General features: G+C 30.7%; 1 protein-coding gene across 1 annotated transcript; it reads left to right on the forward strand.

Annotated features, from left to right (window-relative positions):
* Positions 1 to 8,146: 8,146 nt before the first annotated feature.
* Positions 8,147 to 9,813, forward strand: LOC133696641 (peroxidase A2-like). The gene is made up of 4 exons (XM_062118887.1): positions 8,147 to 8,474; positions 8,563 to 8,754; positions 8,993 to 9,161; positions 9,252 to 9,813. Exons 1-4 carry the CDS (start codon positions 8,262 to 8,264, stop codon positions 9,707 to 9,709), a joined length of 1,032 nt encoding a protein of 343 aa, XP_061974871.1. The 5' UTR covers positions 8,147 to 8,261; the 3' UTR covers positions 9,710 to 9,813.
* Positions 9,814 to 11,810: the final 1,997 nt, after the last annotated feature.

Consider the following 11,810-nt stretch of genomic DNA (forward strand, 5'->3'; position numbering starts at 1 on the left):
GGTCACAGGTTGACACGTAGATTAACAAGTCAATTAAAGCTATGGTTTTTTAGGAAAAAAAACTATGTCATTTAATTTTAAAAAACATAGTATTTTAAAGTAAAATATGGCTCGAGTTGGGCTTCGAGTCAGCCACCCGGGTAAACCCGGCTAAGACCTGGCCTCTATATATATATAGTCTATAAAGACATCGTTTTGGCCTTTTAAAAAACCAAACCGATGAAGATGAACAATGCAGAATTGCAGACAGAAAGAAAACATAATTAAAGAAAAAGCAATTTCAATCGCGAAAAGCAGAGGAGCAGAAGACTCTTAATCACTGGTTCAAATCTACGAATAAGGTTAGACTCTTGTTTCTCTTCATGAATCTCCTTCTTTCACTCTCTCTTTTCTTTATTTTTTGCCTTTTTTTGAACTTGCAGTTCTTGATCTAGCATCGATTCGCAGCTCACACCCACATGTATGTTTCTCTGTTCTTTTCTTTTCTACCATTTAATAAAGCCTCTGCCTTATTTTTCTTGATTTATTTCAGTTATTTCTTCGTAAGCTGCATATTAGAAACTCCTAAGTACTGCTTCATAGTTTATTGAAGCAATGAAGACGTGTAGAAAATGGATTAGGAAGTAGTGAAAAAACTGACAAACAAATAAGAGAACATGCTTGTTGTGAGAAATTAAGACGCTTGAAAGAAGCTTGTAATGAATACTGTGAAGAAGTAATGGATTATGTAAGACATTGTGCATGGTATGATGTCCTTAAATTATATTTGTCTTATTTTGTTTTGGAATCATATTTATTTTGATCTCAACCATATGAAACATTGAATGAATGTGTGAAGCCTGATGCACCCTTTTGCCTTCCTTTTCTATGGTTAGAATGAGAAATGGATATCCCAGATGGAGCGGTTGGATATGTAGTCTTAACAAGCAAGATGCGTAACTGTAAAATTGGTTTATGAAATTAGGTTACTTGTTACTAGCAACTTATGCACTTGGAAACGATAAGAATTGTTTAAATTTTTTTTATGATATTTCTCTGTTTCTATATTTCTTTACATATATTTATAGTTCTTCCTTGTTGTGTCTTTAATTGTCTAGTGACTTGAACTTTAAACACCTACAATTATTGATTTTTGTCAAGTTGCCTAAGCTTGGCTTCCAAATTCAATGCCTATGGAAATATATCTGGCACAAAATGTCACATAATGTCTTTTTCTTGTATGATAAGAATAAATTCTTTGATTTTCTAGTAGAAACAGGGAGAGTGAGAAGCATGTTTTCCCAAATCTTTAGAACAAATTATCTTGTTGTTCTAATTGCTGGATATGTTTCTTCTATCATGGTATACCTATTTATTATAGTCAGATGCGACTTTCAATTTTGTCAGGTTCGTTATGGTTATGTGTTTATAAATTATGTCAGGTCCTTAAAATGTCTTCATATGATAGTAGTACTCTAAGTAGTGATCCATCAACGACCCAATCATCTCAACCTTCAATTTCCATGTTAAGTGGTAGTAGAGGAAGAACAGATTTGGCATGGGGTCATTGTAGAGAAGCTCCTGAACTTAGTGTTGGATGTAAAAAAAACTAAATTAGTATGTTTATATTGTGCTAAAGTATTTGCGGGTGGTGGCATTAATCGATTTAAGCAACATTTAACTGGAGCTAAATGAGAAGTTGAACAATGTCACAAATGTCCTCCTGATGTTCAACATCAAATGCTTTTGAATTTTAAAAGAAATGTTGAAACAAAAAAAAAGTTAGAGAAATGCAAGCAGATTTTAATCCATTTAATGCACAACAAAGGGAGCATGAAGAGATGATGATTAGGCAATTAGATGATGATGATGATGATGTTGATGATGATGAGGATGTCAATACTAAAAAACATATGTTACCACCGAAGGTTGCAAAAAAGAAAAAGATTCAAAGCACTAGCACTGTAAAACTATCGACTACAAGTCATGGAAAGTAGAAGAAATCTATAATATTAGGGATATATTTTGTTCCGAGAACAACTCCTGCTGCTCAAAAGTCTCTTAAGAATTATTGGCAAAAGAAGGAAGCAGTTGAACGGTGTGATCTTGCTTTAGGGAAGTGGATGATTGATGCATGTGTGCCATTTAATGATGTTAACTCTGTGTATTATTAGCATGCCATAGATGTTGTAACAGCCATAGGTCCTGGTTATAAAGGACCAAACTTGCATGCTATTCGTGGTTATTACTTGGCAAAAGCGATTGATGAAGTGAAGATTTATATTAATAGCTATTGAGAGATTTGAAAGAAGACTGGTTGTACATTAATGGCTGATGGATGGACAGATTAGAAGAGGGGGACTTTAATTAACTTCTTAGTACATTGTCTTAAGGGAACAATTTTTTGAAAACTGTGGATGTATCAGATGTCTCAAAGACTGCTAGATTGTTGCATCAGTTGTTTAGAGAGGTTGTTTTGTATGTTGGGGTAGAAAAGATTGTGCATATGATGACTGATAATGCTGCAAATTATGTTGCTGTTGGCAAGTTATTGATGGAAGAATTTCCTTCAATATTTTGGTAAATTGCAGTCAGTTTGTTCTGTTGTTGAGCATGCTTCTAGTATCATAAAGTACATTTATAATTATTGTTATCCATTGTATTTGATGAGGAAGTTCACTGGAGGAAAAGAAATACTTCATCCAACTCCTACTCGTTTTGCTACCAATTTCATTGCATTGCAAAGCATTTTAGCTCATAAAGATGAGTTGGGAGCTATGGTGATATCTAGGGAATGGGTCTCATCTGCTTATGCTAAATATAGCAAAGGAAAAAAGTTTGTTGAAAGTGTATTAGACTCTCTATTTTTGGAAGAATGTGCAATAATTATGCAAATGAGTAAACCTTTAGTTTGAGTTCTACGAATGGTTGATGGTGATGATAGACCTTCGATGGGATATTTGTATGATGATATTCGTCATGCAAAAGAAGAAATGTTGAGGAGATTTCAAAAGAGAAAGGCTAGAGTGAAACCTTTCATAGACATTATCAATAATTGGTGGGATGGACAACTATATAGAAATCTTTATGCTGTGGCATTTTGGTTGAATCCTCAATTTCAATATGATACAAATATAATGGATAAACATATGAGCATCATTTCTGGACTTCTAGATGTTCTTGAGAAATATGCATATGAAAATCTACCATTGCAAAGTAAGATTACAAGTGAGATGAAGTTGTTTAGAAATGCTAAACATGACTTTGGTTGAGTGTCCGCAATAAATAATCGCACCCTTATGCCTCTAAGTATATAATTTTTATATTTAAAAATATTATTTGACATAGCCTTGTTATTTTTTTGTATAGATGAATGGTGGATGACATATGAAACCGGTGCTTCAAATCTACAACTTTTGGTTATACGAGTGTTAAGTCAAACTTGTAGTTCTTCATGATGCGAGAGAAATTGGAGTATGTTTTAACATATTCACTATAAGAAAAGAAATAGATTGGAGCACTAAAGGCTTAATGACCTTGTTTACGTCCGCTGTAATCTAAGATTAAAATAAAACTATTTTTCTTTTCTCTAATTCCTTAAATATTATTTTATCTTATTTAATAACATTATTAATACTTATATTATGTTTACCTTCACTTTTAATATATAGGAATTATTGGAAAGGATGAAATTATGATCCAATTAATTTTGAGACAATTTGTGACATTGAAAATTGGGCAATAGAAGATGACTCGTCAATTTTGACAACTGAAAAAGTAGAGAGTTTTCACCATGCTCTATCAACAATGATCATACAAGATACTTTAGATTATGGTAATTAATGATTGATTATTTAGTGATAAATATTATTGAAAATAAAGTATTGTTTAACACATAATATTTATTTGCTAATTGTGTTTGAAATGTAGATGTCATAAAGATTAATGAGATTGAAGATGATTGTGACGATGAAGTTTTAAAGGTGCATGCTGATGATTTATTAGGTGTTGACGAGATTGACTCAATTCCATCGATATTTAATTCAAATTTTGCTCCTATGAACACATAAAAACTTAATGTGTTCATTCAATTAAAGTGAATTTGTTGTTGATTTAGAATTTATGTTTTTGGATGTTTTGTTTTAAATATTTTAAAATTTATATTTGGTTTGTGTTTCGGATATTGAATTAAATTTATGTTGTTGGTTTAAAATTTAAATTTGGTTTATATAAGTGTTGCATTGTAACTAGTTAGATGTTTTCTATAGGTGTTGTATTGGTTTTTTTTTGTTGACCTGAGTCAACTCATCTGATCCGTGACCTAATCATAAGACCGGGTCGACCACTAGGTTGGGTTTCAAAACTAAGCCTGTTGCAATTAATTTTGTTGAATTACATAGCATTAAATATACTAAATAAAATTATTACATGTTATAGTGTTTTTCTCCCTAAAAGCTGCATTTGTTTTTATAGCTGGCTATTTTACTTGTGATTTGTTGCCTGTTATATATATATATATATATATATATATATATATAAAAACTTTTTCAATGTATTTTTATATATAAAAATATATAAGTATAAATTGAAAAACTTATGCATATATATAATGAAATAAATTGAAAATTATATATGTTAATAAAAAAAATTATTAACTGATAACTAAAAATACAAATAAAAAGATAAGTATAGATTAAGATATTTAATCTTGCATAACAAGATATTTATTTGGTTGTGTTAACTAAATTTATTTAAATTGATTTGATATTAAAATTAGACACATATATTAAATTGATTAAATAAAATAAAAGTAAAAAAATATCGAGCAACGTTATGCATATTAAAAATATTATCTGGAATTTTTTTTTATTTTCAAAAATAAATTTCTTGTATACAAAAGATTAAAAAATTATAAATGATTCAAAATAATCTTTTCAAAAATTAATTACGCAAAATACCATAAAGAACAACCTATATCTAAAAAATGTTAAATAAACAAAAATAAAATCAAAGGTGAATGATATTAATTGAAATATAAATTTAGAATATATTAAAAAATATATTAGTTAAAAATATCAAATTAAAAAAAATAGTATAAATATTATGACTCAACTCATCAAACTTGTGATTCAAAATATCAATACAATTAGATTCAATAAATTTTTTATTTTAAATTTATACTTAACCCAGAAAAAAACCCTAAAATACCTAGACTTAAGAGGCCTAACTCTGCAATGAAAAACCCAGAAATGTTGAGAAGCCTTCAAGCACAAGCCTGTAAGCCAGGACTTAGTTTTTTTTTTTTTTAAAAAAAGATGTACGATAGGTCAAAATATTCATTTATTCTTGTCGTTCAAACGGTGAAAGATAACTTTATTCCTCATAATCCTTCTGGGTTACCATGAGTGATTTCTTTCCCATTAAGTATACTATATTTTATAAGTAATGGAAAAAATATTGTGCGTGTACGGTGAATATAGATTTATTATACTGTAAATTATATATATATATATATATATATATATAAAGTATTTATACTATGGATGACACTTAATGCATGGAAGCATTATTTTTTTTGTTTTTTAATTAAAAAGTGTTATTGGATCTGGCTTGGTCACCCGACGTAATGCTGCTGGGTTTAGCTTCTAACCAGACCCATCGATTTTGGGTTTAGCCGGAACTAATGTTATTGGGTTTGGCTGGACACCCCGACCCAACGCTATTGGGTCTAGCTGGGCTGCCAGATATTTATAATTTTTTTTGTCTCTTTAGATTTTTTTTTCTTTTATTTAATTTTTTTTTCATACGGTAAAAAAAAATTAATGAGATTTTTTTTTATATTGTACAAAAGTTGGATGATGATATGTTTTTTTTCATTTGAGGTTGAGTTGAATTTTCTTATTAAAGCATATTTGTTTTTATGTGTAAAAAAGCTTTAAAAAATTAATTTTTTTTAATTCAAATTAATATTTTTTGATATTTTGTATTATTTTGATGTGATGATATAAAAAATTAATTTTAAAAAATAAAAAAAATATTTTTTCAATATTTTTTTTAAATAACCATTACGTAATAATATGATAGTTAACATATTGGCTCGTGCTCCATAGCGGATCAATAATAATATTTTTTTCAAATGTAAAATTGCTTGAGTTGGGTTAAAAGTATGAACTGTATTTGCATCATCACCATCTTCAAATAAAGTATTTTTTTTATAGTAGCACTATGAATAACACATAGCAGAGAAGCATCCAATGCACCAACAACTAATTTCTTTCCCTTTAATTTTTTTTTTCTTTTAAGATATTTTTAATTTTAATTTTTTTTCTTCTTTTATTAAATTTTTTTTATACTGGAAAGAGAAAATAAAATAATATGACTTATTTTATATTGTATAAAAGTTAGGTGATGATAAATTTTTTTCATTTAAGATTGAGTTGAATTTTCATTAAAGCATGTTTATTTTTACATTTTAAAAATGCTTTTAAAAAATATTGAAAATTTTTAATTTTTTTTTATTTTAAATTACTTTTTTTAATTTTTTTATATTATTTTAATGTGATGAAAGATTAAAAAAGCTAAACCCAAATCTAGCTCCCCCAGCTAACCTGGAAGTAAAACCAGACGCAAGAATTCTATTACTCCGATAAGAAGAGAAAAAAAGGAAAAAAGGAAAAGGTGAAAAGGATAAAAGCTCAAACGAGGGATTCGTGAGCTTTTTCCTTTTCACGAATCCCTCGTTTGAGCTTTTTCCTTTTCACCTTTTCTTTTTTTCCTTTTTTTTTTCTCTTTTTATCGAATCCCTCATTTGTGCTTTTTCCTTTTTGCTTTTTTCCCTTTTCCTTTTTCTCTCTTCTTATCGGAGCAACAGAATTCTTGGGTCTAGTTTTACTTCCAGGTCAGCTGGCTGCTCCTACTTTACAAGAGTAGTGATGAACAAGAAACTTTTTGTCAATACCATGTGTAAAGTCATGTCATCAAATGGCTAGACAATCTACAACCTATAATTAAAAGTAAGATTGTGACAGAAAAACCTCTGATTTTGTGAACACCAATGTTTTCTCGTGGCATTCTAGTGCTACTGTTGCTTAAAAAATGCGAGAAAGTTATATGTGACCACCCACAGCATGAAAATCTCCATGCATGCTTCTGTCAGTATCGTATTTGCCGCTCGCATTGTACTTCAATGAATTGGCTATTAGAAGAAGTTTTTATTAACTCTTTTGGTGAAGTTATAGAAATGAAGAAAATAAAAATAATAAGTCCCAATTCATAGCCCCGATTCCTGGCATCACATAAAATAGGGAACGTTAATATTACAAGAGTCCCAATGTACGAGGCACAGCTACTAAAATATAAAAGGTTGACCTGGGATTACCTCCCTATGACAGCAACCTAGCAATATAAAAAAAAAAAAGATTAATTTTGATGGGTGTGTTCAGATTCTAAATTTACTTTGTACATATTATTAGTTCGAGTTTCATAAATTTTATGATTATTACATGTTTATATAATCGTTAACTTTAGGATCTATAAGATTAGTTGGGATGTATATAAGATAGCCCGGACATATATATTAATAAAAAAAAAAGAAAAAAAAAGAATAGAAAAGAAACAGAATTACAAAATTAACTAATAGACAAGCATATGTGTTTCAATAAGAATATTTTGAAAACTAACACATAGTCTCTGTCCACATTATTTTAGTTTGAATTTTTAGTTTTTCAATTTCAGACTTCCTTCCTATTAAACTAATATATGCAGAGATGCGGAATTATCAAATCCACAAGGACCACAATCCATTGCATCATCTTACAAACCTCTTTAAGAATACAATAAATGAAAAAAAAAATATTCTATCCTTACTAACCATGTAATTTTGGTGATTCAATAATAAAAATTGTTGGCATGTTAAGCAAAATTTCACTCAAAATCAAATTACCAGGACATAATATAACCGGCTTGCAATGTCTTAAGTTTGAAGGAGTGAAGATGTCTGCGGAAATCATGAATTGTTGATGGAAACAAGGGGAGATGGGTAAGCGAGCTCAAGGAAGAGAGGAGATGAGGGATATTTTGGTTAAGAGATAACTGAACAGTCTTTCAACGTGTAATAACTTTGCACAAGAATCTTCAGAAGCAAGTATGCCTACTATTCAAAGAACCGCGTCTTAGCTTCCAAACCTCTTTATCACTATATAAACTATAAGATCGTTAACGTTGGGTTCCCATGCAAGTTTTAACATTGACAAAAGCATTTTCATAGGAGAAATTGGAGAAAAATGCATCTTTCTAAGGCTATAGTTGCAGCTTTTTTCTTTGTAGTTTTGCTTGGAGGAACATTGGCTCATGGCCAGCTTACTCCAACATTTTATGACCAGACATGTCCAAATGTGAGCAGCATTATCCGTGATGTCATTACGGAGACATTGGTATCCGATCCTCGGATTGCAGCCAGCCTCATCAGGCTCCACTTCCATGACTGCTTTGTTAATGTAATTGCTTTGAAACATCTTATATTGCTTAATTATATTAACCGTCTATCTAAAGTTGTGATTCTCAAGTTTTTTATTTTATTTTCAGGGCTGTGATGGTTCGCTTTTGTTGGACAATACTGATACTATCGAGAGCGAAAAGGAAGCCGCAGGGAACAACAATTCTGCAAGAGGTTTTGAAGTTGTTGATAGAATGAAGGCTTTGTTGGAGAGTGCCTGTCCTGCTACTGTTTCCTGTGCTGATATACTCACTATTGCAGCTGAAGAATCTGTTGTTTTGGTATCTTAAGATGATCCCTAAACCCCCCAAATTATAAAATAAATATCTTGTTGTCTAATTCTAGTCAAAGAACGTAGAACACAAATATCATAGTTTATCATCATTGAATAAAAGAAAGAAGCTGAGATTTACTTAATTTTTTAGCATGACTTTTTGGGGGTTTGGACAAAAAAGGAGTTGAGATAGAAATAAGTTTAGAGTTGAAAAGTACTAATTCCCTAACTATGCATGGTTGCAGGCAGGAGGTCCAAATTGGACAGTTCCATTAGGAAGAAGAGATAGCACAACAGCAAGCCGAGCTGCAGCAAATGCTTCCCTTCCAGCCCCTTTTTTACCCCTTGATCAACTCAGAGAGAGCTTCACTAATGTCGGCCTTAATAATAATACTGATTTGGTAGCTCTATCCGGTAAGTATTGTTTGTCAGGCTCGACTCTAAACTGTAAAACTCTGTTATAATTGATTCTCCTTTGATGTAATTTCCTTTTTATCTTCTCAGGTGCTCACACATTTGGGAGGGCACAATGTTCTACGTTCGACTTCCGATTGTTTGATTTCAACAGCACCGGTGCTCCTGACCCATCACTGGACCCAACTCTTCTAGCAGCTCTTCAGGAATTATGTCCCCAAGGTGGAAATAGGAGTGTGATAACAGATCTTGATCTCACAACACCTGATGCCTTTGACAGTAACTACTACTCCAATCTGCAAGGTAACCGAGGCCTGCTTCAGACTGATCAAGAACTGTTTTCAACTCCTGGGGCAGATGATGTCATTGCAATTGTTAACGCTTTCAGTGCTAATCAAACAGCTTTCTTTGAAAGCTTTGCGGAGTCCATGATAAGAATGGGAAATCTCAGCCCTCTGACAGGAACTGAAGGAGAGATCAGATTGAACTGCAGGGTAGTCAATGCAAACCTGGCTGGGCCAGATAGCATGCTTGTTAGCTCAATTTGAATGAAAGGCTATGTGCCAAGAAGCAGGTGATAATAAGCGATCATATGCGCTGTAATATATATCAGAGTGATGAAAAATGAATACCAAATGGAGTCTTGTTGACATTTTTCTCACGCGTAAAAAATGCGTATATGTTAAGTCTTATTGATTCGATAAATTTATGATCCTTACCTGATTGAGTTTTAAATTAAATAAAAAAAAATATAATCCGAGAGTCTTGTAGAATCTATTCTAAACCTGGTTAGATTAACTTTATAAAACAATATTGTTTTAATAAAAAAATAATTTGTTTTTTTTCATGTTAACAGCTGTGCTAAAATGAATTGTTTTTAATTTTTCTGTGATCTTTTCTGATGTAATTGATGATGATATTGCTATTTTTACTTGTGCTTATTCTTGAAGAAGAGATGAGCTAAATTATATTATATGCCTTCTAACGTACTATCGGTGGATAAAAATTAGAATGAGTGGCTGAATTATTGATTATTAATTCGGGTTTTTCCTCCAAATTACATATTTCCCCCTAAATTATCATTAAATCTTAAATTAATTCTGTAAATAAAAACATGTCATATCAAGTCCCTAATTTATTAAAAACCATAATTACACCCAATTCAAGGGTTAACTCAGCCAAAGACCAAGTCACAGGATGACACATAAATTAACAAGTCAATTAAAACTATGGTTCTTTAAAAAAAAAAAACTATCATTTAAGTTTAAAAAACATAATATTTCAAGGTAAAATATAGCTCGAGTCGAACTTCAAATCCGCGAGTCACTGGATTGACTTACGAAGCCAAGTTTTATAACTGTTTTGAAAACTACCCAATTAACCCTAATTGGGTATTGTTTGATAGATAACAAATCCAATTGGGAATTGTTTTTGTTTGGGGACCAAGCTGAAAATCATGTGATAATTGTTGGACAATTATTGCCATTACCCAGAAATATGTGTGCTGGTGAAAGACTGCTTTCCAAGGTTGTGGACTTTTCCATTTGCCTGTCCGTTTGTCAATTATCTCAGTAATCACTTTCACCACGGGCCCCTTCTATTTCTGACCATAGAAGAGTATTCGCATTAAATTAATTTTGTTTGTTTTTTTTCTTCCGTTGTCCTGCTGCAATTAATTTTGTTGAATCACGTAGCATTAAATATACTAAATAAAATTATCACATGTTATAGTGTTTTTCTACTCTCTTTTTTTTTAACAAAAATGTAGCCAGTTATTTTCCTCGTGATGTGGCATGCTAGATTTTTAATATATATATATATATATATATATATATATATATATAGATTTTTTCAATGTATTTTTGTATATAAAAAAATTTAAATATAAATTGAAAAATTTATACATATATATAATTAAATAAATAAAAATTTATATGTGTTAATAAATTAAAAAAATTATTAATGATTACTAAAAATAAAATTGAATAAATTAAAAGATAAGTATAGATAAAATAAAATAAATTATTTAAATTTATTAACATGCATGTCTATTTCAATGTTCGTGTGGTTGACGGCACCCAGCGTCAAGTCAGGTTCAGCCGTCCAGAACAAGCCTGGTAATAATGGCTATATTTTTGATGTATCTGTTCTGTGCAAGACAAGATTAATTAGTTCCAGTAAAAATCTCTTAAAGAATCAGTCCGGATGTTATTTTGCAACCGATCATGTTTTCATTCCAGTATTTTTAAAAAAAAAAAAAACAGACAAGATAACTTTCTTGCTAATAATCCTTCTCATCTTGTTTTGGTACGAACAAGATTCGATCTAGGTTACCTTATTACCACCGTGAGTGTTTTTGTTTTTCATTAATTATGAATTGACATATGTGGAATTCTATAACTCCTATAAGAAGAAGAAAGAAAGTACAGATGAGGGATTCTAACTCACCGTCGTCTTGACTGCTCTTACTTTACAAGAGTAGTGATGGACAAGAAACCTTTTTGTCAATACCATATGTAAAGTCATATCATCAAATGGTTAGACAATTTACAACCTATAATTAAAAGCAAGATTGTGAGTCTGTGACAGAAAAGCCTCTGATTTTGTGAACAGCAATGTTTTCTCATGGCATTCTAGTGCTACTGTTGC

The sequence above is a fragment of the Populus nigra genome, chromosome 1 (assembly GCF_951802175.1).
Source record: "Populus nigra chromosome 1, ddPopNigr1.1, whole genome shotgun sequence".
Taxonomy (NCBI): Eukaryota; Viridiplantae; Streptophyta; class Magnoliopsida; order Malpighiales; family Salicaceae; genus Populus; species Populus nigra.